Raw genomic sequence first — 27,807 nt, forward strand, 5'->3', positions numbered from 1 at the left:
CTTGGGTCTCGTGCTTCAATGGGCCGGCCCTGCCTCCATTGGGCTGCAGGCTGCCTATACCCAGGCCTTCATCTCAGATGGGCCGTTGCTCGCCTCGCTCAGGCCTATCCCGCTCCTTGCACCGGACCCCGTCCTGCCGCCCGGCCGCCAGCCCGCCACCGCGGCGGCCGCCGGTCTCCCTCCGCGGCTCGAGCAGGCCCTCCGCTCCGCACCTCCGCGGCCTCCCTCCGCCTCCCTTCGAGCAGGCCAGCACGGCAGCACTACGTCGGGCGCTGGCAGCCCTCCGCGGTTCCGAGCAGGCGCGCCGCGCGCGCGCAGGCCACCGCACCGGCCGCCCCTGGCCCTGTCCGGCCGTCCGCCCCGGCGTCGCGTAGCCGCGTGACGGCTTGACTCGTGAGTCGTCCGCCCCTGCCCTACGTGAGCGCTGAGAGGTGAGCAGATTTTTTTTTTTCTTCTTCACTTTCTCTACTCAATTGGATTGGGAAAAAAATGAAAAGTGAAGTTAGAAATATGGATGATGGATTTACATGATCGGTAGTTTTCATCGCTATATAGAGGCCCTAGTCTTGACAGAAACCACCGCGTTGATTGATACAGGCCGGTGATAGCTACCTACTTTGGCATTCGACAGAAAATGGGAATCAGCAATGCAGATTGATCCCGGGGATTAGGATAGAAATCAATATCGGAATTAGGATAGCAGGTCAATATCAGTTCTTTAGGGGACGTGGATTTTTTTTTCTTTTATGTTCATTCTGTTTTAGAACAGCTTTGAAGCTCCTGTAACATCACTTTCCTGAAATTCGCAGCATGGACCATCTTCTTCATCTGGTGCACGTCAAGATTCTTGCTGCGGACCTTCTCTCCTTAACTATACAGCACACTTCGCCACCGGCGTTTCTCCGCTGTGGCCGTACGGTTGCTCGTGCGGAGCTTGTTGGAATTGTTGTCTCTCGTGACCGCAGGGAGAAGTTCCTCCGCTTCGTGATCGATGATGGCACTGGATGTGTACCGTGCATCCTGTGGTTAAACCACCAATACTTGAATGCTAGCACATCCTCTGGGCTATCAGAATCTGATCCTACTGCGGAGATAGCGTTGAAAATGTCAGAGGAGGTGCGTCTAGGCACTCTTTTGAGGGTCCGAGGAAAGATTACCACATATCGTGGTGCGATCCAGATTACTGTTAGAGATGTGGTTGTGGAGAAGGACCCGAATTCAGAGGTGTTGCATTGGTTACAATGTGTTCGCTTGGCCAAGGAGTGCTATGATCTGCCACCATCTTCTGGTCAAGATGGCACTTGAATGGGGTTTATCATGTGTAATATGTACAAGTTTATCGCTGCACTTGCTAGAGACAATCTCTTCTAATGTGATCAAGTTGTGCATTATAAGCCTTGTTAATGAAATGCGTAAATATTTATATTGGTTGCAGGTGGTCAGGTCGTTTCTCGATGTATATCACGTGATTTTTTATATATCATGTATACATTGCTGGGTCTGCGTGTTGTGATATTCAAGGGCACAACAACTTAAACGAACCCAACTCGAGTATAATTTTGTATCCTCCCTTACTGAATGATATTTTGATGTTTCCTTTCAGAGGCTACTGTATTTGAATGTTATTTGTTATGGAAGAAAAAGAGGATATTCTGGCACTATACAATACCAAGTTTTTATTATCTTGCAAAGCAGCTAAATGTTGCTGGCAGATTTCCCATCACAATCTTCTTTGGATCCCTGTTCCCTTTCTTTGATTGTGTGCCAAAAGAAGTGCCATCTTTCACCATAAGGCCTTACATTTTCTGTTTTTCTGATGGTGGCAAACTGACAATCCATTCCAAGTCAGTTTTCATGTTGAAGTTAAACTTTAAGAGTGGCTTTTGCTTTTCTGCAGGTCTGGAAATCCCTTGGACCAAACGAAGAAACTAAGGAAATCTACACATCCTCTTTGAACATGTGGAAATTATGGCTCTATCTTTACTTATGCCATGTCATCAAAGTTGGAATCTGTTTAAATTCTAAAACATCCTTGGCTTTTCATCACAAACAACTTAACAAGAGTTGTAAAGTAGCATGGTACTGTGATGTCGTCCTTAAAGTATCTGTCACTCAATTTGAGTTTGAGCACTAAGTTCTTATTCCTGTCACTACTGCAAGAAGAATCCTGCATTGTTCAAAGTATTTACTACTTTCTCATGGTAATGTATTGTTCTTCCCTATAAAAACACATTTTATCTTTAGCTATAACATCTCCTCTGTAGGATAGCATTCTCTTTTTGTTCTGCAAGGGCAACATTCTTTTGGTAGATAGAAGTTACAGTATAGTCATAACTTTAAGAAAACTCGTTGTCTTTAGAGGTCATGGACAACTTTTGATCCAGAATGGACCCATTGGATTCAGAAAGTTGGCACCTTCTGATGATTACCACTTGCCTTTTTCTCCTCCTCTGCTGCTTTATCCATGGAGATCTAAATCTTTACATCAGAATCTGCTGAGACCACCTCAAGGGAGGCATATCAAAAGAGGAGCTCACTAGTACAATCATTGCTGGCAACATTCTTCAGTCACTTGGTTGATTCCCTGCATATGCACTTCCCTACAGGCTTCATTTCTAGCACGCCCTAGAGACAGCCCATGTTATTGTGCTGCTAGTAAATTGTCCAATCTTCTACACTGTCCTTTCTAACCTTTCAGTATGCTGGTCACATGCTTTTGGATACCATTGATGGCAGATCGTTTATGTTCAGAAATATGTTGCATATGCAAAATGGAATTCTCTCATTGTAGTCTCAAAATGAATATTAGAATATTTTTCTGTTTGATATTTGTGTTGGTCCTGACCCTTATGTCCCTTGGTGGAATGTGCATGAATGAGGAGGTTGAGCTAAATAATGTGTTTGGTGCACCATACACAATACCGTGTTTGTTTACATTTTATTGTGATTTCAGGTTTGAAAATAAGCTCCAAAGCCCAAAGGGTACACATTTTATACGTCATAATTATTTTTACCTAGGGGATCAATAAAAATCCCTGGATCTTTGGATAAACAGGAATCTTGAAATAGATCTGTTCAAGACGAGGTTGCCAGATGGGATCCATATGTATCACAGTAAGTTCAGATAACTTTGTTCTTTAGTTTTCTTTTGTGACCATGTTTAAATCTAGTAATTATCTTGTTAAAAAATGCTATTAAGATGTTTTACTTTGACAATTATGTTTTTGTTGCTGATCCTCCAAGGAAAAGGCAGTGGAAAACCTGAAGTGTTCCCCTGTACTTCTATTATACTCTAAATTGTGGAATCCAGAGTCTTTCTTGGTCCCCTACTGTATACCTTGTATTCAGTATATATAATATACTACACTTGAGAAACTTTTGTTTTAAAATAGTTGAGAAACTATTTAAGTTCATAAGCTATGAAACATAATTTTGTTGTTTCTTTCACTCGTAACCTTGCTTAATCTTCTTCAGTAGAACCATGTCAGTGAAATGTTCCATTCACCCTAGGAATATCTAACCGCCGGTATCTAAAATGGATGTATCAACAGAAGACCCTCCTTTCAGAACAAACTACAGAATTTGATGGTCATTGTTTTAGATCATTATGTCTTGTTTAGCCCGAAGAGAAGAGACCAAAGCTGAAAACCTGAACATGATTAGATTGTATAAGGACTCGAATGGCTCTATTCAAAGCCATCCACATTCGGCGGCACACTTGGCCAGTAACAGAATTAGAAAAAGGAAATAGTGGTTTCAAACACAGAGGCCAGAAACATGTAAATTCGTTCTCTTGCAATATCGTGGCTGTATATTTCTGAAATGACTAGGCTAGGAGGCCTGCGTGGTAGTTGCATGTGACTCCATGTGGTGTAACAGAAGAAGACCGGACAGATTACCACTGGAGATCTCAGCAAAGCAGTTGTTTGTGTGTATGTGTGTGAGAGAGAGTGGGGGTGTGCGAGTGTATATGTGTGTGTGAGGCTGGTGTCAACTGTCAACTCACGTGTGCAGTGCATGAGCTTGGACTCATGTCTGGTGGACTGCCCCCAGCAGCACCCATATGTAGGCAGAAATAATTAGTGTGCCGGCAGTGGCGCATGCATGCGCTTGTTCTGCTGCTCAGGCTAAGCTGTGTGCCCCTGCCCCTGCTGCATTTCTGTCTCTGTATATCTGGAACTGGAAAACTGATAGTTGACGTCGCACATGCTAGCTCGCTGATAGTAGATAATATAATAACATATAATAATGTCTGCATTGCTGTGTATACAAGCTTATGTGCAAGGCCAGAGAAAAGGTGTTGTCTTTAAACGAATGGAAAAGGAGGTTGCTTTGGTAAAAACTTAATTCTCTTATCTAAAGTTATGATATATCTCCTGGTGGTAAGCTGTAAGCATCAGTTTTATCATTTGCTAATGCTAATTTGTTACATTTGTTTTGTTTCGGAATGCTTTCTTCTGTAATGTCATACTTGTAGTAGTGTTAATTCTTGCTTGCAGGTTACAGCAGGCTTTCGAAGATATTGTAGTCTTCAATCCCTTGGGCATAGGTGCCCAGTCAGCAAATTATAGTTCTTCTTTTCTACTAGTCCTTTCTAAAAGCAGTAGTCATATAGCTTCTGTCCTTTGCTCCTAGCATATTCACCTTATTTTGTTTACAGATTTTTTTCAGGATGTGGTCACATTCAGCTTCTCACTGGATTTAGTTTTAAACTATGTTCCTCACTGGAATCGATATGATACATGTAGTTGATGTCTTCAATAGGTGTTGATAGGGAGGCCCGAGGTTCCACAAATCTCTATCTGTGCTGAGACGAATGGATTGGCTGCAGTGTGGCAGCACTATTGGTTCATTTTCACGGCCCCGCACACATAAGATGATGTCCTTTGTTTATTAATGCACAGAAACATCTAAATCTAGTGCCAGAGCCCAGAGGCATTCCTGTTTCTCTCTGTATTTATCTATCCTACAGCAGCATCATGGCAGCATGAGACACAGAGAGGTCATGCGCATGTGACATGTGGTGTGTGTGTGTAAGAGTTTGGAAAAAAGAGTGGTGGTGGTAAATTCACATCTTTACTCCTCTTTTATGAGCACTGACTTTAATCAGGTCTCCCTTAATGCACTGCACCCTGACCCACGTCGCTCACAAAGAGGAAATGTTCTCTGAAAAGTTTCCCTTGGGCTCGCTGGGGTACCCTCCTCACCTTTGAGTTGAGCACCTTTTCTCCTCTATTTTTTATTTTAAATATTTGTGTTTCTTGCAGGAAAACTTTTTAACTTCTTGATAAAATGAGATAGCCTTTAAGGAATCTTGTGGCAGTAAATATTTCTGCAATGGTAAGTAATATATATACATGTCATATCTGAGAATATTTTCTCTCATTGGAGTTTTGTTTTCCCTAAGGGACACACCTCTAGGAGAAGCAGCAATAGTCCATTTTCCATACTTCCATTGCTTTCCTTTCCAGGCTAGACGAGTAAACTGGCGCGTGAGTAGGTGATGAAAGGATCTCAATTTAATCAGGTACGTATCCTACTGTCACGAGGTTAGGTTGCAGCTGCACTACAAGATTGTCAATCGTGCTAAATTCATAGCTTGTTCGCTTGAGATTATCTGTCGAATCTACCAGTCATTCAACAGTGTTTGCAACTCCTATATCTTTATGCATATGCAGTAAGGAACATGCATCAACAGTAGTCTGAGCTGTATTCTTGATATATCTAGTTTCATACTGTAGTTGCATAGGTCCTTATGCTACTTCTGGCATCTGTCATTTGATATTCATCATCAATGGCTATTCTGTCATTTATCATTTTTTTTCCAAAACCGGTCAGCTATAAGCCTGGTGCATGCCACAGATATTTGAACCAGCTGTCCAGCATTTTTGTTTTGGAAATAACGACCTGGTGTCCTGGTAAAATACTCTTGACTCACCCCGGCCCCTAATCTCCCTGTTCAAATGTTCTTGCTGTTTCTATTTTAAAATTCTGAAGATTCAAAAGGACAGTAAAGCAGCAGGCTTTTTTTCCATGAAAAGTAGCCAACTGCCGGTTTATATTATATTGAAGTTGTATGAAGCGAAAAATACTAAGATTTTCTGGTGTGTAAATATATTTCAACAGAAAAATCTGGTACCCAACATAATTGAGCCCAAGGGTCTCAAGGGAACCAACCAAACATGCCAGATACTCTTGTTCAAAGAGCTTGTTAATTTATTTATAATATGGCATACATGATGCCTCAATCCATCTGCATATATTAACAGAGTATGCTTTCACTGTTATCCAGTATATTGTACTCCCTTTGCCCAAAATATCTGTTGTTTTCGCTTTTCTAGAAACAACTTTGACAAAATATATGTTAAAAATATTAATATTTACGGTACATAATTGGTATCATTGAAAAGTTCTTTGAATCTATTTTTTAATATTTGGAGATATAAATATTGCACCTATTTTCTATAAATTGAGTTAAATTAACAGCAGGGAAATCAAAAGTGAAAGATAATTTAGCACAGAGAGAGTATATGTAACAGGATGATCTACACATCTCATCATTTCTCTCTTGTTTTTCTGGGGTGTTAATCTGATGTAGCCAGTCAAAGACAGATCTTGACCTGCCCAGAGGCCACAAATGCAGTGGGCCACACGTGGGTTGGGGAAAGGCCGGTCATGTGATGTACTATAAAATGTCTCTCCCAAACACATCACCAGCAGGCTTTGTCATGTATGGAGCAGAATCTTCCAAGATATTCAAATTCCAACAGCCAATTGCCACGTAACACAGAAGCACTTCGTTTAATATATTCTCACAAATGCATGTTTGTATTACGTTATATCTGTCCTCCACTTTATCTGATGCTTCGCTGTTAAAGCTGATTGCAGCTGGTGAGGTATCTAATGCAGGACATTTGCCATCATGCCATTTACACCTGCATGCACTGATGCTTCTGAATACGTATGTTATTTGCAGGGTATATATGGTATTTGAGATGCATCACCATGGTCCATGCCTGCCCAGAATTTGATGTGTGCACGGAGTACAGAGCGGTAGTATTGACACAGACTGAGACAAACTGATGCTTGGAAAAGCATCAGATAAAGGAATGGGGAAAGGGATAGAGGGACTACAATTCCAGTTATTGCACTCCAGAACCCTCTGCATCTCCTTTGCACAAAAGGTAAACCCTACCCTATTCTATGTATACCTATTCCCTCTGTTCTATAAAGATGTGATGTAGTGCATTTTAGTATTTAAAATTTATTCTCAAATATAATACATTATAGAGAAAAAAACCAGTTTTACATTAAACATTTTCTATTTATCAACCAATTACCATTAATCACGTTGATGATAACGTCTGATTAGAAAATAAAATGAGGGTATATGCGTCTTTTATGTTCTCTCTTAATTTTGTCTTAAAACTACTAGAACGCATAACATTACAGGACAAAGAGACTATATAGATAAAGGCTTCACACTGTGCCATGTCACCTACAAAACAGTACCATCCAACTCACACATTTGACCCACACATTTGCCATCCAACTCACATTTTCCCTTCTCCAATACTAATCAAAATGTTTATCTCCGCAAGTAATATGAAGGAGAATGTCATTAAACATCCTGCACGTCCCATTGCTATCCAAAATTGAATAGAAACGGACTATGAAACCCACCTATCATCTTCCTCGTGACCTCATCACACGGTCCTCTGTTAGTCTGGTCCATGTAGAGACAAAACCGGGAATTGGTTAGGCTGGCTAATTTTTCAGCTGATGCTAATTTATTTTGAAAGAAAAACATTGTTTTGTGGTTGAAAAGTAGTGCTAATAAGTTCAAGCGAAGTCGATGGAACTTACCAAATAAGCATCATTACGTTAATCAAGACATATTTTTATAGTAAACCTATTTTGATATACTAATGTTAATACTATGTTCTATAAATCTATTTAAATTAAAAATTAGTTGACTTCTCGTAAATGAAGATGTTCACTTATTTTGGGGTGAAGGAACTACTTGATAGACCTATTTTAAAATTATGGCTTGTCAAATCTTTGGCATGGTAAATTTTGGATGCCAACCAAGCAGGCCCAATGTCAATACATGGTTGGACTAAGTCAGCCTTTATTAAATTTGACCACAGCATGTCGACCGAGAGGTCTCTTATCTAGGTCAGCACATGTTGAATGCCCCACGATGAGTGTACTGTTTGCTTCGCTGAAATTTGGCTGCTACTATGCTTGGGGGGGAAAAAATATTGTTTGCTTCGCTAAAAGTACTACTAAAGTAGTGCTGAAAAATAAGGCGTAGTTGTATGCTAAAATCACTTATTTTGTAGTGTACGTGTGTGGAAATATGTTCATTGCTGACATTAATTAGAGTCAGGTGATTATTAGTACGTCATACATATATAGCGGTGTCAGATGATCATAAGCGTCAGTTATCAATCACCTTTATTTAGTGTTCATTGCTAGTGTTTGAGAAGAAGAAGAACTTGGTTTGAAACGTTAGGGTTCTGCTGGCCGGCTGCTGCATCAATTGTACTAGTGTTTGTAGTTAAGGCATGATCCATATATATGTACGGTTATTCTATATTTAAACGTTCGATTATGTTCATGCATGATGAGAAAGTATCGATCATTAATTAATCAACCCCTGTACGTTCATGTCACTATGCATATATATTGTCCTCTTGCATATATAATTCACGTATATATATATATATGTAGTTTTATATGCATGGTGAGTATTATCTACTGAGGCATTGTTCATTCATACATATATACTGTACATATACAATCATGCACTCACTGTACAAGTCATAAACAGTTGCACAGCAGCAGCAGGTATATATATGCATATACATGCCATGGAATTCCTCGTGACCACTGAGCAGAGCCCCTCCTAAAAACCAAGTGGAGCTAGTACGTGCCAAGCGGAAGTGCGTGCAGGAAGGCACACGCACGCACAGATATCCATGCATATGCATGTATAATGATGAGAGAGAGAGGGAGAGAGATGGGGACAGAGGTCCTGTTTGGTTCCACCAACTAAATTTTAGCTAGCTAAACTTTAGTCACTTTAGTAGCTAAAGTTCCAAACACATTGACTAAAAGAGGATAAAATAGTTTAGTTCCATTAGTCACCCAAGAGTAGCTAAAATAATTTTAGCTAGCTAAAATTTAGTTGGTGGAACCAAATAGGGCCAGAGATTGGAGGAGACTATAGGGCTAGAGAGCTAGAGGGCCGGACAGTGACCCACACCCACCGGTGTCCAGCAAGAATATTTGAAGGTGGTGCCCTGTGCTGTGGGCGTTCATGTGTGCGCTCCAGTCTGAGACAGTGCGTGAGAGGTCGTAGAGTGCCTTTCATAGCTTTCTCCTGTCGTCCCCTCACTCTCGCACTAGCAATCTAGCATAGAGCGGCAGTGTTGCCTTGCTCCTTTTGTTGCCTCCCTCTTGCATCCATATCATCCCATGGCGGCATTCCTCGTGGAGAGGCCGTGCAGTGGCGGTGGCGGTGAGAAGAAGACGAAGACGACGACGACGACGGTGGTGTTGTCCATGGACGACATGGATATGAGCTCGCACGCTGCTAAGCCGGCCGGGCCGGCCCCCTTCCTTACCAAGACCTTCCAGCTCGTGGACGATCACCGCACCGACCACGTCGTGTCGTGGGGGGAGGACGGCGCCACCTTCGTGGTGTGGCGGCCGCCGGAGTTCGCCAGGGACCTCCTCCCCAACTACTTCAAGCACAACAACTTCTCCAGCTTCGTCAGGCAGCTCAACACTTATGTGAGTGATTATGCATATACATATATATTAGCCGCGCATGCTCAGGTTGTGAGTGTGTGTTTATCTGCGTGCGTGTCAGTGTGTGCTTGTCTCCATCATTTGGAATTAATTTTGCATGGTTTGATTTGGAAGTCAAACGAGCAGGCTGTTAGTGTGTGGCCGGCTGTAGTGTTAAGTTAGCTGCGAGGGTCTGCCGGTCTGGTCGTCAGTGGGGGCGAAAAGATGAGTGTCATATGCATATGCATGTCTGAAGATTTTAAGACTAGCTGTTGGTTGGTGGTGACTGGTGACGTTTCATCATTTCCATTTCGTGTTTCCTAGAACGTGACAAAGATGTTGTTTGCTTCTGGGCAGTGGCTGTGGACTGAAGAATGGGATAGATACAGAGGACATGTACCATCGTAGATACAGAGGAGGACAAATTTTTGAACGCTAGATTTGAAAGCCACTGCTAGCTGGAGTAGTGTGCTTCCTACCTGCCCATTTTTTGTATTTCCTGGTGGACTCCAAAAAAGAACATAAATATCTTCTATCTTTTGCCACTTTCATTGGTTCTTTGTTGAGGACTGAGCTTGGTTACGTTCTTATTTGCAATTTGAAACCTCAGTTCTAGCGATATAGCTTCGTCCTACCACCTGCAGAGTTCATGGTTTGTGAAGACCAAAACTTTTCACAAGTTACAACGATAAAAGTAGTTGCATTACATTCCATTTACAACATCAATCTTCTTTTTACCCTCCTCTCATCCACAACAAAGCACATCATATGCATTCATGCTTCTCACACCGGTAAATAAACAGTACATTTCTGCAGTGATATTTGTCTCCCAATCATTGTCAGAGAAGAGACATGAGCACTTGCAGTGCAAGTACAGTAGACAAACTCCATCCTGTGTCATCATGTATGTTGTGTTTATGGCTTCATGTAGAACCGATTTTGACCAAGGTTTTAAATCTCTGGTTAAGCTGTCGCTATAGCCTGCTATAGTTGTTTGAGGTAAATCAATTTATGTCCACAATATAATTACAATTTAGTGTGCTATAAGCACGCTATTGCCTCATTTAGCTATGTTTGAGAGGGCATCTGCTAAAATGTCTGTGAGTAGCGACAACTAAGCATTCGAACTTGCACCGTCCTTCTAGCTAATTAGCATATTTTTTTGGCTTTTTGCAGGGTTTCAGGAAGATCGTGGCAGACAGGTGGGAGTTCGCCAACGAGTTCTTCAGGAAGGGCGCTAAGCACCTCCTCTCGGAGATCCACCGGAGGAAGTCTTCGTCGTCGTGCTTGCAACCGCCGCAGAAGCTGCAGCCGCCGCTCCCTCAGCACCAGCCTTACCTCAGCCTCTTCATGCCGCCGCAGCCGCCTCGGCATCCATCGTGCTACAACGTCCAGGAGGAGGACCACGGCGGCAAGGACTTCCTGGCGACCCTGTCGGAGGACAACCGGGAGCTCCGGCGGCGCAACTCGCTGCTGTTGTCGGAGCTGGCGCACATGAGGAGACTCTACAACGACATCATATACTTCCTGCAGAACCACGTGGAGCCGGTGGTGCCGACGCCGGTGGCGACGACGACGACCGCCAGCTGCAGGCTGGTGGAGCTCGGTTCTACCGACAGCGACACCTCGGCACCGACGTGGAGGCCACGCGGCGACGATGAGGCGCCGGTGAAGCTGTTTGGCGTGCGCCTGAACGACGGCAAGAAGAGGAGGGCACAGCAGGTCGTCCCGCTTGAAGGAAAAGGCGATGGTGACCAAGGTGAAAGCATTGGCGATGGTGACCACAATGGCCACGGGTGACGATGATCGGCGAAGTGAGACGTAGGTGACTGTGTGTTGTGTGTCGCGCGTAGACTAATTTGGTAGATAGAGGAGAGGTACGTATGTCGCTAGCTCGGTAGGCTACGATTTTATGTAAGTTGATTAGAACCCCTACTTTTGATTTTTCTTTGCCCTTTTTTACCTGTTATTATGGTCTCGATCTGCCTGCTCTCATCACTAATCATATTCTACTTGATGTCTTGGGCTTGTTGGACTCATCTAGCATGTCTTCTATGATCTTCTAATAATTAAGCAGCTTCATGGTCTTGAGGCGTTGATCAGTTGATCTTCGTGTTGCCCAAGTCCAATCGTCGTCCTTCCTTGCATTCAAATGAACTAAATACCACCTGTATACTAGCAAACACATTAGTCCATTAGATCATGTTATCAATCAACCACAAAAATCACATATAGCCCATGCAAGATGCCATTTTCCTTATAGGGTCTTAGCAAGCTTACTCATTAATACTAAGAACTAGCTAGAGGCGGTCAAGGGTAGACCATTATAGACCTTGTCCGCTTTTTAAGAGTGTGCACTTAACATTTGAATAGCTAATTATAAAAATTGTGCACAATGTCATTGCTAACAATATAATAGGGAACAAGTTCTATAGCCTAGGCACAACAAAGAGAACAAATTTAAACAACAAATGTAGGAAGAGAATAAATTATCTTTGTTGGGGAGGGGAGATTGGATATACAAATCTCTTTCAATTGCTTGGCGAAGTTCTTCATACTTGATGCACCCAAAATATATATGCATTCATGTGAATGCCAAGCCTCCAATCTCCTCCTCACTCATGAGTCATGAGCCCCTCACTTCTTGAGGACCCAAGCAAGGTTGGGCCCTCTTGTAGTGATCTACAAGAGATTTTGGAACCAAAATTTTCTTTAGAAGCTTCCCCTTACCCTACAATTAATCTTCCTCAGAAGATAGTGAGTTCCTTCATAGGAAGAAGTTTGGGAAATCTATTTAAAAAAACTTTCTGGTAGGTGTATATTTTCTTGAAATACCATCAGTTTGGCAAATCTATTAAAAAAATACTACTCTGACCCTGGGGGTTTGCTGAAATATATTGAAGTTTATAAATACATATAGTACTAGAAAACGGTGGTCAAAGGTACACATCGGAAATCATGTCGCTGTCCAAAAATGTCTTTTTTTTTCGGAAGGACGGCAAGTCGGCAGGTGTAACAAAAATGCTAAAAGAGAACAACCAATTAATGATATTTTCCACACAGAAGCCTCACGGTGCCGGTTCATTCTTACATACTGTACAGAAGGATGTAACATGTATGCATCCTAAATCTGCAAACAAATCTTCGCTTGTAACCTATACATCCTAATTGTAAAGTAATAGGAAAAAAAAAGGTCAACACTTTTAGCTTGTTCCAGATTATAAGTACACGTGGTAATATGAACAAATGTGCTGAGGTGAATCATGGGTGGAATTTCCACTGCTGCAGGTTGATTTTAGTTGGCTTCTGCAAATAACAGCAAACACTACCATGCCAGCTTCACGCTTAATCAGCTGTCCATGTCAGACCGTCAAGTTGCTGAAAGAGGGAGCTCTGCATCACATTCGATGGCCAGCTAGCGTCAATCATCTGTATATACTGGCTTTTGCCAGACTTTGGTGTTCTTTTTGGGATCATCACAGAGGGTCAAATCACTGTCAAATTCTCTCATTGTCTTGACAAATGTCTTTGCTCCTTGCATCATTAGCCTTTCTACCATGAATAGCTGATAGTTATTCTCAATTATTGGGTCCAATATGCTACTGAAGTTGGACGAGTATGCTAACTTGTACCTGAATTGTTTCCAAAAAACAAGCAAACACTTTCAGTAAGCGCAAGTTGATTTTCTTGATATAATAGCACACATGGATGTAGAAACCAGAATAGGATTTAACCAGTATACAGATTGAAGAACTGACATGACCAGACACATGAAAACATCTCATATAGCTAAAAGATGCTTAACCATGGCAAAATGGAAAGTGAACAGAAAAATAAATTTAACTGCCTAAATAGCAAGAATGAGGACAGCTTTCCAACTGCACTTACCAAGAAGTGTTCTGCAATGCATTAGGATGCAGGAGGAAGATAAATGCTAATTCAAACAATGCTGTAGATCCTAGTTGGACAAGGGAAATGGAAAAACAGCACAGGCAGTACCTGTCTGACAAAGCGGAAAAGAAGCCTGGAGTTCTTTCATTTGATGCAATGTACAGAGTTCGACCTGGTGGAATCCATTTTGCAATTCTTTTTCTGATGTACTCAGGGCGGGTGTCTCTGTCTAGATGAGGATGAAGGCTCCGTTCGACACCAAATCTATCTTTCCTATTTTTCAATAGATCGCCACGTCTCACATGAATAGCATCATAATCACCGAGTGTTTCTTTCATCTGAAACCGAGAAACTGATTTAGGGGTTGCATCATAGCCTGCAATGAACATTACTGAACATGACAACAGAGGGAATATCTTGATTGAAGAACTCATGTAAAGGTAACAATTACCCAAAACCATACTTCCAAATCTGATGTATGCTTGACAAGCTACAAATCTACAGATGTTTCAGGGCATGAGGCTTGAGCTAATTCTGTTTTCGCCCAGTCAGAAGTCTGTGCAGCCTTGGCATATCATATTAATGACTTGGCATAAGAAAGTGCAATAGAAACAGACAAACTGGTATCTATACTTGCAGGGTGCTGATAACATACTTTGCTTTATGGATGAACCACCAAAACAACAGCAATTGCAGAACTTAAAGTGTGTTGTGAATGGATAAATGAAAGTCATCAAACATTTCTCCAACGTTAGGGTTCAGTTAGCAGCAGTAATTCCACACTTTAGGTACATCATCAAATCGTAATTTAAGGTCAATGCATCTTAAGGATTGTATGAAACAACTGGATCAAATCATTCTAACAAGAAACAAGAATATGAATATAACCAAAAGATTGAGGAAAAGAAACAGATACATACTAACAGTCCATTTCTTGAGACTGCATAAACAAGACAGGCAAGGAAAAAAAACCTTATTGGCTGCATCCCTCAATTTTTGTGCTGGCATACTTGGCAAAAACTTGTAGGATAACATCACTGAGCTGCGGTTTTTGCGATCCTTGCACTCCATAAACCTGAATTTCAGATATGAGCTTAATGTTTGGACATAATAATTGGTTAAAACTAGCACAGGCATTGCTGAACAAAATATTAAGTCCGGATGAAGGAAGTAAAAACAAAGGCACTACAAGAACCTGTGTGCTTACCAAGCAAGGGGACTTGCAGTGCGGTTTATTACAAGAGTTGTTGAGTATAGGGGATTTTGTTTGAGTTCACCTCTGCTAATTCCTTGCACATGTGCCACACCTCCCACTTCCAGTTTCATGCTTCTTGATACTATATCATGCCATCTTTTTGAGTTGTCCAGAATAACTGGTACTGTTCTTGAGATCTGATCTATATCATATAGAGATTCCATTGCACAAGAACTTTCTTCCCATCTACAAAATATTTGCTTTAGATAGTAAAATATGCAAACTTCATTGTGGTAAAACAACAGAGAGATAGATGCGGCTAAGAAGCAAAAACCTCTGTTTTGTAGTTGCATCACTTTGGATAACTCCCTTGGTGTTATGCACTGAACTTAGGCACATTCTTGAGGGCATCACAAATGTTCTGCAAAGGAACAAAAATAAGTAGTTATGCCTCTTTTTTCTCCTTGTGTAGTCACAAACCAATAGCACATTAGCCGGTTCAAGGCATTAGCATGGCCCATCTCCCTTCTAGCATCAGTCTTCTACTCTCCACATCCGAATTTTAACGAGATGAAAATTCAACTAATCCAAAAAAAAAACTATTTAGTGAGCATAAGCACGGTAAGGTAGTTCGCATTACCTGCCGAGGAAAAGGGCCTCCTCGAGAGCACAGCGGAGGCTGGACTCCTGGTGCCCGAGCCCCGCGCAGGAGCCGCAGTGTTTGCCGGGGCAATCCACGCGGCTGCCCCAGTAAAGGTACTTCTCGCCGCTCCTAGCCCCGGATCTCCAAGAACCCGACAGCGAGGCGGTGGGGGAGGAGGAGACGAGGCAAAGGACAGCCAACGCCGCCGCCGCGGCAAAGGCGGTCAGGAGAGTTCTCGCCGGTGGGAGCGGCGGCACCCTCGGCTTGCGGCCGCCGCCACCGGCCGCCGTGATCCGGGGAGGGATCGCCATGGGAGGAGTGCGAGGGAAGGCTGAGACCAGGGTCCAGGACTGTCAGTCTGTCACTTGTGTGGATGCCACTTTAAACGGTAGGCCGTTCAAAATTAATCGAACGTCTGAAACCAGTCTGGCCACCGTGGTAATCCCACGTACGGATGATTTCCGGTTTAAAAAAAATATATTTGGTAGTTGTTGGAGAGTATTTTTTAGCGAACCGTGCGTATTATTGTACTCCCACGTAAGGCCTTGTTTAGATGTATTTGGATGGATTGTGATAGAATTTAGTTTCACTCCAATCCAACTCAACACATGTGGATTGATTTGAATCCGACTACATTCAAACAAGGTCTAAGGATTTGTTCCGTTTATTTTCAAGTGCCAAAATTAATGAAACTTACTAAGGGCCTGTTTGGTACACTGTTGTGAGCTGTTTTTTTTACCAAACACTTATTTCCAAAACAGCTTTATGGGGGAAGCTGTTTTTTCCCTCCTCTCACAAAGACATAAGTTGGATGAAGCTGGAAAAAAAGTAGCTTATTGCAGCTTCTTCCTTATTTCTCTCTCTCAACTATGCATGAAGTAGTTGGTGAAGCTATTTTGCCAAACACTTTCTCCAAAACAGTTCAGCTTCATCTAAAAAGTCACTCATGAAGCTATTTTCTAAAAAAACAGCTTTACTGTAAAGTTGAGCTGTGCCAAACAAGCCCTAAGCCTCGTTCAGAGCCTGCAATACGATGTGTTCCACCTACGATATTTAACTTGGATTGGAATTGGAATCGACATGGAATGGTTGTTTGGATAGACCCAATCTAGCGGCCTTGTCACCCCCTCTCTTCCTGAGCTCGGACAAACAGAGATGGTCGCATTGTGGTTTATCTGGTCTGAACGAAATTCAATTAGGGGGGAGAGGAGGCTGCGAAGCCCTCAACTACTTGCAAGAAGAGTGGAGTTGTGTGATAAGGAGAATGAGGCGCCCCTCCATACCTTGTCGTCACTAAGACAAAGTCGACAACAATCACACTGGACCAAGCCACTGATGGACACTTTGAAGCTGAATTGTGATGCATCTTTCCTGATACATATCAAATGCTCATGTGTGTTGCAATGCATGGTTTGGATAGATCTCAAAACCATATATGGAAATCATATGCCTTCCATGTTTCTTGCTACATTTAATTAAAAAAAAGAATCCTTGACCATTTGATTTGATCCACCTTACATATGGTTAAAGTTCATGAACAATTTGCATGCTCGGGATGAAAGGATTTTCATTGGCAAAATTTTCTATAAGACGCCTACTTTGTGGTCTTAACTAGACAACATGATAAAAAAATCATATTTATGAGTACAAATAATATTCAGTTTCTATATTGCCCTTACTGTTATCACTTATCAGTGCCCCCACATACACATGGAACCTACACATCAGTACTATCTTTCAGGCCCGGCCCTGAGGGGGGGGGAGGGACGGCCGTCCCAGGTCCATTCCACCGATGGGCCCCCACTCTTGTATGTATACACTGCTAGTAATACTACGTAGGAGTATATGCTAGACGTCAGCGCTAGACCATGTATTCCCGTAACCATAATTATGGCGGCAGGACTCACCCACACGACCTGAATCCCCGTTGGGCAATCGGCTTACAGCTTATCGGCAGTTCTAGCGAGGAGAGGACCGGAGGCAGGCGCCAGGCGGCACCAACCAACACGGTATGAATCTAAAATTTATTTTGGCCTTGTTTAGTTCCTAAAAATTTTGATTTCGTCATATCACATCGAATCTTTGGACGCATGCATCAAGTATTAAACATAGATAAACAAAACTAATTGCACAATTTATATATAATTTCCGAGACGAATCTTTTGAGCCTAATTAGTTCATGATTAGAAACTAATTGCCAAATAAAATGAAAATACTACAGTAGCCAAATTCAAAAAATTTCGCGAACTAAACAAGGTCTTACTAATTGTTTCTCGCGTGATCATATCTCTACTTTATGAAATTTGGAGTAGTTCCTAACGGTTCTTAATTTTAACGGTACCATATCAAGACTCTGTCAAGCCATTGGTGGATGAGATTGATATTGAAACCATCACTAATGGCTTCACATCAAGGAATGTTAGAAGAAAATTTTGAGATAATTTACAAGTATACAAATTATTTCATATGAATATTGCTTTTGCATTCAGTATATAGGTGTATATATTACTATTGAGTAATACTAGTATTATTGCCATGTTCATGTAAAAAAGGTCCAAAATTTTAGCTTGGTTCTAGGTCTAAAATTACTCAGGACCGGCCCTGCTATCTTTGTCCTATTAGTGATGAACTGGATCCTATCGACTTATCCATCTACTACCTACGAAGCTCATGACCCCTTCTCCACCACCTCTGCTAAGTTGCTCCATGTCAAAGCTCTATATTTCACGCCGCCACCATAGTTGGTTTAGACTTGGGGAGAAATGAGTATCATTGGTATTATAGTGTGTATCTATATACTAGAGCCCAAGCATGGTGGCATCAGTACATTGTTAAGGCACCATAGACATGGCACTTATCAGAGCCCTCCACCATCAAAACGAACTATACATGCCTCTTTTAATTGTGTGATGTGCTCTTGAGTAGTTGTTGCACGATAGATGTTTGATGTTTTTGCTCGCAAAAAAAGATGTTTGATGTGTTTGTCCTAATGGAACGAGAGATACTACATGTCACGTATTAGCGTTGTCAGGCGAACTAGGTGCAGATTACAAGGATCCTATCCGAGGTTGGCTCCTACTTCAATAAATAAAGAAAATTCATTAGGGATGTGATAAACACTTTAAAGTCATTTTGACAACACAACCATAATAATTTTGAATGTACAAAATCTCTATAAATATAGGCACCATGAATAGAATGAGTTTAGACTCCTTTTCTCTTGATGACCACAATTTCCCAACAAGGGACCTCAAACTTAGTCTCTTATGAGGACTATATCAGTCAATTTCGGAATAACAATGATTTTAAACTAAAAGTTGACAGAACTACAAAGTTATGAATTCCATTGAGCTTTACAATTTTAATATAAACTTTATCTTTATTAGATATCACAAGGAAAATTTATGATCTTTTGAAATAAAAATAAATTTAATATCTAGGCTGCCCTGACTTTATTGGGCTTGGTTATACGCCTAAGCCACCAAGAAAAATATTTTTTTTCTATACCTAATAATAATATTGAAAAGAAAAAATTTCTCAACGCCCAGTTTTTCGTCTCGCCAATTATATTTCGGAAGCCCATTCAAACCGTCATCTCAGTTTTCAGCCTACATAGCAGCTGCCCCGTTTACTTAGGAGAAAAACAATGCGCCTCTCTATGGACTGCCCAGGGGAAAAAAATGAAACAATCTATTGACAATTAAATTGGGCTCAAGCCCGTTTAAATAGGCCCATAATAATTTTGGCCCAATCTAAGAAACATTATATAAAACGATGTAATAATAGTACCATATTAGTTTTCCTATAGGATAAGACTACTCTTATCCCTTATAAAATAAGAGGTATATGATCGATTGAGTTTTTATCTATCCAATCATGAAACAAATCAATCTATTACCTCTACCCAAACCCTTTTACCCTCTCTTCCAACTCCAATATTGTTCATCCATTAATCCAACAACCAAGAATAGTGTCCTAGGCTTATCGGCCGACTGTCTGGATCCCTCTAGGGTAAGAGCTTCGATGATTTCTTTTTGCCTAAAAACTAGCCACTTCTTCATCAAACTGGCTGTTCTTCGTTACATATAAGCACGTTGGTTATTTTTTTGATGGGACACTTGTAAACCTCTTTCGTTCGTTACCACTTCGGTACAGCATAGGCGTCCAAGGGCCCTGCTAGTGTATGATTTGGATCACTTCCGACGTTCGCCCACAGGAAAAAAAAACACGACATAGCGAGGGATCAATCCCTATGTCAGAGCAGACAGCTGGATTTCCGTTCAGGAAATCTGTTTCCTGACAAGTTCCAGCTTCAAGTGGGAGATAATTTCAAGGATCACTAGAGATCAACACCAACAGACCTTAGCTTTTCACCTTTTCCTGAGATCACCTCCCAGAGCCACATCATTATACATTATTCGAGGCCGACTAATCCTTCGTGTGGCAAGGATTCCAAAGTTACAAAGCTGTACATTAACTCTCGTAGAATTATAAATCAAAACAACAGTAGCATATGTAACGACTGGGGCATTTTGCGGCACAGGTGCACAGCACAAATGAAGGCAATAACTGCGTTTACTGGAACAAACAAAAAAACCGGCCTAAATTCCTTTGGCATTTCCACTCTTCCCAAACCAAATCTGTACATTCCTCCGAACATCTTGAGGACAATGTCGATCCATGTTGCGGAAGGCAGGGCAAATATACACCTACTAGGAGTATTTTACCTCTTACACTAAGATGACCTGTTAATCTTTGTACTGGTTTCATGCAACTTCTACAACCTGGCCAGAGATTAGGGATTGGTCGATGCAAATGGTTATCTTAGACTTTAGGGATTGTGCGTGAAGAAACTCCATGCAATAGTTTTATGAACCCGAGGAAACTGAGGTTTCCATCTGAATGTCTGATCCAATCTTTGAGAACAACATGAAGTGGAACCGAAGGGCCAAGTCCAAGTTCCTGAAAGATGAACATCATAAGTTAGTCCATTTCCTACGCAGAAAGTTTGTTTTGAGATCAAACTATACCGATGCAAGTTCTTCAATCACAATTGGTCGGTTGCCCTCCTTGTCAAACAATTCATATGCTTGTTGAGCATGTTGTTCCCAGGTCTCCAGGCCTTCCATTTGATATACACTAATGGCCGCAGCAGAGAACTCTTCAAAATCAAACTTTCCATATGGGATATTGCATATCTAGCGCAACGGGTAGAATTAGTACGTTGCCATGAACCGAAATATGAAAAGAACATAAGAGGACAAAGAAGGCTTACTGAATTAACAAAGTCAAGAATCCTAGAATCATTCATTTCACCCGAGGAATTTTTCATCAAGGCCTAGAAGTTCCATGAAAATTCAGCAGCTGCATGTTACAGATTAATTTTAACTGAATAAAGCAAAATACTAACCGCCTTCATATTTTGCAAGGATATATGGCCACTCTTGTTTGGACCTAACAATATAAACTGCTCTCTTAGGTAGAAGATTTGATCTGTCGTCAGTGTCTTTGCAAGAGCCTGAAAAACTTAAAGACCTAATTAGCAAGTCCCATGTAACAGTTTCTTGAAGTGTCCTTTGTTCACAATAACATCAACAAAACAATGGCATCCCAACAAAAATGCAGTCCCAGGAGATAAGGGTCAGTAGAATGGAAAAAAATACAACACCCACAGTATTTATCTTTTTTTGATTGACCAGTCACTGGTTATAATTTTTAGGGCACCTATTTTCTTCTTAATAAAATGACACCTAGTTCCTCCTAGATTGGTCCAGTTTTTTTAGAAGAACAGAGTTGCAACAACTACAAGTACCCCAGGCTGAGGGCATAATGGTCAGCAGGCTATTAACAAAGGAGTATACCAGATTTACCCTTCAGTTTGAATTCATGATGATGCATTAAGCTAAATAGAAAGTATGGAGTACAATTGTGTCCAGACATTCAGTGTTTTTATTTACAGAGCAGTACATACATGCTGCATATATTTATATATGAGGAAAATGCATGACAGGATCACATGAATAAAAAATAAAGCAACCATTTGCTAGGTGATGCAGATGAAACATTACCGATAAAATACACTTCGAAAAATGGAGACTATTTGATATTTTTAGCATTGATTACGCTGGAAAGTGGAGGCTTCAGTTATTAATCATCCAACACAGACACAAAAGATGGTGATTCCTTGCAAAACAGTACAAGCAACCTACAAAAGTATTACCCTCAAAGCCGACTTCCTTAGAGAAGATGAACTTAAGTACGCCCTCATAAGCCTGTAGATTATCATGTCTAGATTAATCTTAACTTCCTGTGTGCCACGGATCCATGGATGGCCTGTAATAATTGTCAATATATAAGAATAAGAAAGAAGGGGTCACCATATCTGCAAGCTGAATAACTGGGTAAACCAAGTTCAAGACAAGAATGTTACTTACAGAGGGCTTGTGCAGCAGTCATCCGCTTCCGGTAATCCTTATTGAGTAGCCTTCTTACAAAGTCTTTCGCTTCAGCAGAAAGGGTAGGCCATGGGATTTCATCAAAGCTAGGCTCGGCTTTTAGAACAGCTCGAAAAATTCCTGACTCAGTTCGTGCCCAGAAAGGGCGGCTTCCACAAAGCAAAATATATGCAATTACTCCAATGCTCCACATATCTGCCTCAGTGCTGTAAGATCGATGGAGAACTTCAGGAGCAACATAATATGCACTTCCAACAATGTCATTAAGTCTTTCATCTGGATAATAGAACAGCATATTTATTTTAGTGGAAAACAATAATAAGCAATGATCCAAAGAAAATTCTGTAAGACTATTCTGTAAGACTAACCTGGTTTAACAAAGTCAGACAAACCAAAGTCTATGACTTTCAAGGCAGAATTCTCATCCTTTGACATGAAAAGAAAATTCTGAGAAATGGGAGTAAAAGGCAGACCAACATTAGCATCAGCATAAAATATAAAGGGGTCATAGCATTTCTCTTTAAACAATAGAAGTAGCCAAAAAAAATCCTTGAATACAAAAGACAGCTGTGTATCATTATATTAGAGAAGAAGTAAGGGTATAAGAAGCCATACAAACACACCCCACACACCCACAAGATATCAGGTTACATTCACGCCTTTGGGAGACAAAAACATGACCTCAAGCTTAAATATAGGCTAAGAATCCACAGAACAATAGAGACAAGGGCATGTTAAAAGGAGGTATGCAGCAGCAGCACACAGTTCTGCCAACAACTGCAAGCTCATGGAATCATGGTACTAAACATTAGTTGTCAATTGTTCAACAAATCTTACCTCTGGTTTCAGATCTCGATGAACAACACCCTGAAGATGGCAAAATGAAGCAACACTCAGAATTTGGTGAATAACAACCTTAGCATCTTCCTCAGAATATTTTCCACCTCTGCAAAACAGCATGCAGTTGTAATCAGTATTCCTGTGGAGTCAATGACTTCAGTCTTAGAAATGAAATGTCATGTAAGTACCTAGCCAAAATCCTGTCCAGCAGCTCACCTCCTTTGCATAACCTGTATCAATAAAATATACTAGTGAGTTAAATGTGATCAAACAAATGAAAGATATTCAGGTATCGCAAGTCTTTTCTAGAGGTGTACAATCATATTTCTATATAAAAATGTGCTAGCCTTGGTAACCTACTTTGGAAGAAAGGTTTACAGATATAACAGAAACAAAAGTCAAGGCCAAATCTGCACTTGCAGTAGCGTTGTTATGAGCTATGACAAGTACAAGGAAAAACATAACCGATCCCAGTCTCTGTTATAACAAAACAATCCTACCTTATTGACCAACTCTTATCCAGTCTCACCCCCATGAAAATATGTGACCAGCCGATAAAAGGCTGAATATAAAGCAAATCGACATCAGCATCTGCATCTAATGCAGGCAACTAAAGTGACCTTATAAGTAGGTGCTGCTGAATGGCACTCCCTACGCATTCATATACGTTGACACACTCATACTATCAGAGCGGGTCCCAATTCAGGGTGTGGAACTGATCAAATATGGATCATATAGGTTCCATCAATATTAAGACACCATTTCCCAAAAGGGAAGTTTTTGTTCTCCACAGTTGGTATGCTTAAAATGTAAGCTTTGCATGGCCAGGGTAATAAAGGATCTCTACTAACAGTTAAATTCATGACCACATATCCTGAGAGCCAACTTTTTCTTTAAAAATGCTATTTTCACTTGCAGAAACGTGCATGGGGTTAGAAATATTGATAGCAATCTAATTGGTTATCATGTGTATATTCCTAGGTCCTAGACTTTCCCAACACTTGAGCTAGCCAAATCCACCATGCTTCCTTTCTAGATTTGACAAAAGTAAATAGAGCATTTTGAAAGCTGACTAAATTTAGCAACGTTCAAATTCTGAGTGTCACATGTTTCCATACCTCATTTGATTTACTTGCTGACTTCTAGATACCCGAATCATATCTAGACAATTACAATGTTCTTTGGAAAAAAAGGAAGAATAGGAAGAGAATGATAAGACATGGCCAACCAAAATAATTGTCTTGCGAGTCAAAGTTTGCCCAGGACCAAATTTCATCAGCAACAAGAGACTAGAGTTTAACCTTTCTAATCTCTACAAAAATTAGTACATCATGTATTGCCTTTTTCTGAAAATGCATAACGACAAAAGGTTCAATGGCCCATTCTATTTCGCTGACATAATGCAGCATTAAACTCTAGGAGTTTCAGTAAATCAATAGGGTTACTAATAAATGGAACAACTGTGAACTTACTCCATAACAACATACACATTTTCTTCATCCTCAAAAGCATCATAAAACTGCACTAGGTTGCTGTGGCCTGTCAAAGAACTCAATATTCTGACTTCTCTTCTGACATCTTCAATGGCAATAGCAGTAGTCATCTGTCCAGAAGTAGTTTGCTTGGGTGAGACTACATCATGAAAGCATTTACTTAGGATTTTAAGTGGATTTTTATAGTAGGTACCAAAGAAACTGAGAACTGAAACCCAACTTTTTAATAGCAACATATACTATACAGCTACTATAACGAGATCAATATAATCATAAGATCACTAATATTTCACATAGAAGGGTGTCAAATATTACAAAAGTTACTATGGTGAATATTAAAAATATACGACCGTTATGTTGGAAGCTGTTGAAACAATCAGACACTTTCTAAGCTCTTCTTAGATCAAACCTTAATTGTGCCTGAAAGTTGCAAGACCAATGCATAAAATATATCCAATCAATTAGGTCCAAACAAAAACTATGCGAGCATGTTTTACATTGTTATATTTATCATATTGCCCAAGAGGTATGAACACTAGTGGCCTTTGTTTAAGAAGTCGATGCCTAGCTTTGCCTAGGTGCTAGGTGGTGATGCACCGCCGTGCCTAGCACCTGGGTGTTTTGGGCTTGATGTATGCCATATGCATGAAAATGGGAAATTTAGAGATGGAGAAAGATGAACTACAGTATATTACTCATGGATGCATGATAGCATCTTCTTTTTGGTATGGTATGCAAAAAAAATTCATTTAGCATGGGATACACCATCCATAGAATGTACAAACACCTAGCAACTCCGAGGCACCACCTCCGCACGTCTAGGCACTAGGCAGAGTCCGATCCACCTGCCTAGCACCTATTGCTTTGGAACACTGCTAGTAACAGAAAATTCAAGTGACATCCAAGCACAAGTAACGATTCTTATTAAACAACCAACAATTTTCCTAGTTAAAACTATGCAATCAGAGCACAATAAGGAAAATCACAAAACAGGTAGACAAAAAATAAGAAAATAAGACGCTCCATGCTAGCAATACCAATTAGAAACTGGCGATCGAGAAAAATGCACCAAAACGTCAGTAATCTACAATATAGCACTACTGTAGTTATACTCTGTCTTCTTCAGTTCACCTTTTTTTACATATATATCAATTATTATTATTTACAGGGGAGACGGGAGAAAGTAAAAGGAGGCAGGGCGAACCCACTACAATTTCGAGATTTTACTTCCCTATACTATATTAAATTCAGGAAACCAATATTACTGAGATCTTGACGGATAACACAAATGTATCCAAAAGTAATAGTATCCGTCAACTGTTGACCAATCCAGCCTTAAATAAACTCACTAATATCACCCTATTTGATTCTGGCTATCCAATAAACTGTATCTAGTGCTCCTGTTTGTTTTGTGTTGTCTTCGTCCAGCAATTAATATAAGTAACGCCTTAAACATGAGCATATAATCACCATATCAGCATTACTGCACTAAATAGCACTAAAATGGCCCCTAATGACTTACCTGAATGGAGTTGCCAATTGCATGTGCAGGGTTACTACGATGATGAATTGAAATTGATAATGCATGTATAGAGGACAAGAGCCTCAAATCTCTATAGAAGTATTTATTACAAAAAAGACTTCCAGCAACAGAACTGAAAGGTCCTACAATGGGTCAAATGTGAATATTTCAACAGAAATGAAAATTAGCATGTGACCAGACTGGACTTGCATAGCACAATACAGCTTGCTACCTCTGACTCAGAGAAATCTAAAGTGGGAATGGAGAATCAGATAGCCAATGATACCATTATGATCACATGACACCAATTTAATGAGCTAGCTCTCTACATCCAACCAGAGGAGGGAGCACTTACATAGCTTTTGAATAAAGGTTTTGAATAAGCCAAGCAAGCTTTGCTGGCCACATCATGGTCCATGTCCCAACTAACAACCAGGAACTGCCCCAATAACTCAAGAAATCAAATTCATACTCTTCAATCTGTCATTTTAATCCCAGTCAAGCAACAGATTAACACCTAACTATCTGATAATTTTAGTATGGGGTGCCCAAATGAAGTCCCCAGGAAGAGCAGTGTACACCTATTATATGATTCCTATCTTTCTCCTAGTAGTGCAATATGAATCTAAAAGGTTTGAAGAAGTCACAAGCATATCAACTGAAAGTCTATAACCAAATGAGCACAAGGTGGACTCTGTGTGAATCTACAAAGAATCAGATTTTAGGAAGAACTGTGCAGGATAGCATTACTCGAGCTGATAACGGGAGGACCCAATCGAGCACAAAACCAAGTGAGGAACCGAACAGAAGAAATCAGCACGACGCGGGGGGGCGGGCAAAAGGATATACCGCACCTTGGCCTTGGGAATAACCTTGACGGCGACGTCCTCGCCCTTGAGGTCGCCCTTCTTGCACTTGGCAGCGCAGGTGAAGCCAAAGTGGCCGCGCCCCACCTCCCGGCCAAGGTCGTACTTGGCGGCGAAGTGCCTGGAGTAGCCGAAGCTCTTGTCCAGCCCCAGGTCTGGCTCGCCGCCCTCGGGGATGGACGCCTCGTTGGGCTTGACCGAGCCGTGGCGCCGCGCCAGCAGCGCACGGATGTGCTTGGCGGGCGACGGCGGCGGGAACGGGCGCTTGAACCCGCCGCGCGCCGGCGTGGACGCGACGCTGGAGTTGGAGTTGGCCGGCGAGCCCTTGTAGCTGGAGGGCGGGAGCGGGCTCGGCAGGTAGAAGGAGAACTTGCCCTGCTTGGGCGTCCGAGGCGCCTTCACCGGCGACGCCGGCGGCCCATCGTCGCCGCGGCCCGCCGCCGCGCCGTCGGCTACGTCGTTCTCCTCCGCCACCGCCGGCTCCTGGACCGCTGCCGACTTGCCGTAGCAGAGGCCCATGGCGACCGGCGGATCAAGAAGCGGTGGGACTTGAGCTCGGAATTCGAAAACTCGGCTGGTCAAAGATTCACCTCGTATTCAAGAACCCATCATTGCATCGCGGAGTCCTGGCGGCAGGACGCCATCAACCCGCACCAAATTCGTCGCCTGGAAAAGGGGGCGCCTTCCCAACCCAGGAGCCGAGCCTTTCGTAGCCGCGGAATCCAAAGCGAACAACAAAGCTTCGCCGAGTGGGAGGAGAGAGGGGGGCGCTCTTAAGAGATGGAGCAGGGATTGAGCTTGCAGGAGCGGCCAAGAACCGCAGCAAAGCAACACAACGAAGTCCGTTGTTTTCTACACCGGACAAGGCCGTAGACGCCAAGGGAAAGTGGGGAAAAGGTCGGAGCTGCTTTGGGGGCGGGCGAAGACGACAGACAGCGCTGGATCGAACATGGAAGGAAAAGGAAGGAAGGCGAGGGGAGGAAGAAACGGGGGGCGAGCGATTGAAGAGCGCGTGAGTCCTGAGTGGAATGGGGGGCACTGGCGGAAAAGGAGAGCCTTTGGGGTTGCTTTCCGTTGCGCTCTCCTTCTCGCTCCGTATCTTTT

The 27,807-nt window shown here is 41.7% G+C and overlaps 4 protein-coding genes across 4 annotated transcripts; 2 read left to right on the forward strand and 2 right to left on the reverse strand.

Annotated features, from left to right (window-relative positions):
* LOC8080782 (CST complex subunit STN1) lies at window positions 124-1,434 on the forward strand. The gene is made up of 2 exons (XM_002465178.2): window positions 124-431; window positions 810-1,434. Exon 2 carries the CDS (start codon window positions 811-813, stop codon window positions 1,303-1,305), a length of 495 nt encoding a protein of 164 aa, XP_002465223.1. The 5' UTR covers window positions 124-431; window position 810; the 3' UTR covers window positions 1,306-1,434.
* On the forward strand, window positions 9,138-11,837 carry LOC8082603 (heat stress transcription factor B-4d). Its single transcript, XM_002465179.2, has 2 exons — window positions 9,138-9,801; window positions 10,975-11,837. Exons 1-2 carry the CDS (start codon window positions 9,484-9,486, stop codon window positions 11,596-11,598), a joined length of 942 nt encoding a protein of 313 aa, XP_002465224.1. The 5' UTR covers window positions 9,138-9,483; the 3' UTR covers window positions 11,599-11,837.
* Window positions 12,824-15,889, reverse strand: LOC8082604. The gene is made up of 6 exons (XM_002467766.2): window positions 15,525-15,889; window positions 15,219-15,305; window positions 14,897-15,130; window positions 14,662-14,764; window positions 13,798-14,027; window positions 12,824-13,430 (listed from the first exon to the last, which is right to left on the reverse strand). Exons 1-6 carry the CDS (start codon window positions 15,836-15,838, stop codon window positions 13,220-13,222), a joined length of 1,179 nt encoding a protein of 392 aa, XP_002467811.1. The 5' UTR covers window positions 15,839-15,889; the 3' UTR covers window positions 12,824-13,219.
* Window positions 19,876-27,767, reverse strand: LOC8080783 (calcium/calmodulin-dependent serine/threonine-protein kinase 1). The gene is made up of 11 exons (XM_002467767.2): window positions 26,692-27,767; window positions 24,295-24,425; window positions 23,011-23,052; window positions 22,820-22,928; window positions 22,351-22,429; window positions 21,962-22,258; window positions 21,748-21,860; window positions 20,938-21,045; window positions 20,803-20,865; window positions 20,558-20,725; window positions 19,876-20,489 (listed from the first exon to the last, which is right to left on the reverse strand). Exons 1-11 carry the CDS (start codon window positions 27,220-27,222, stop codon window positions 20,352-20,354), a joined length of 1,779 nt encoding a protein of 592 aa, XP_002467812.1. The 5' UTR covers window positions 27,223-27,767; the 3' UTR covers window positions 19,876-20,351.

Source organism: Sorghum bicolor, chromosome 1 (assembly GCF_000003195.3).
Source record: "Sorghum bicolor cultivar BTx623 chromosome 1, Sorghum_bicolor_NCBIv3, whole genome shotgun sequence".
In the NCBI taxonomy this organism is placed as follows: Eukaryota; Viridiplantae; Streptophyta; class Magnoliopsida; order Poales; family Poaceae; genus Sorghum; species Sorghum bicolor.

Coding starts and splice junctions, on each gene's coding strand:
- LOC8080783 (XM_002467767.2), bottom strand. CDS start 27,222: ATGGGCCTCTGCTACGGCAAGTCGGCAGCGGTCCAGGAGCCGGCGGTG. Junction 23,053..24,294: donor AATGTGTATGTTGTTATGGA/GTAAGTTCACAG, acceptor TTATTGATACAG/GTTATGCAAAGGAGGTGAGC. Junction 22,430..22,819: donor ATCGAGATCTGAAACCAGAG/GTAAGATTTGTT, acceptor CCCATTTCTCAG/AATTTTCTTTTCATGTCAAA.
- LOC8080782 (XM_002465178.2), top strand. CDS start 811: ATGGACCATCTTCTTCATCTGGTGCACGTCAAGATTCTTGCTGCGGAC.
- LOC8082603 (XM_002465179.2), top strand. CDS start 9,484: ATGGCGGCATTCCTCGTGGAGAGGCCGTGCAGTGGCGGTGGCGGTGAG. Junction 9,802..10,974: donor TCAGGCAGCTCAACACTTAT/GTGAGTGATTAT, acceptor GGCTTTTTGCAG/GGTTTCAGGAAGATCGTGGC.
- LOC8082604 (XM_002467766.2), bottom strand. CDS start 15,838: ATGGCGATCCCTCCCCGGATCACGGCGGCCGGTGGCGGCGGCCGCAAG. Junction 14,765..14,896: donor ACTGCAAGTCCCCTTGCTTG/GTAAGCACACAG, acceptor TCTGAAATTCAG/GTTTATGGAGTGCAAGGATC. Junction 14,028..14,661: donor TGAGGGATGCAGCCAATAAG/GTTTTTTTTCCT, acceptor TCTCGGTTTCAG/ATGAAAGAAACACTCGGTGA.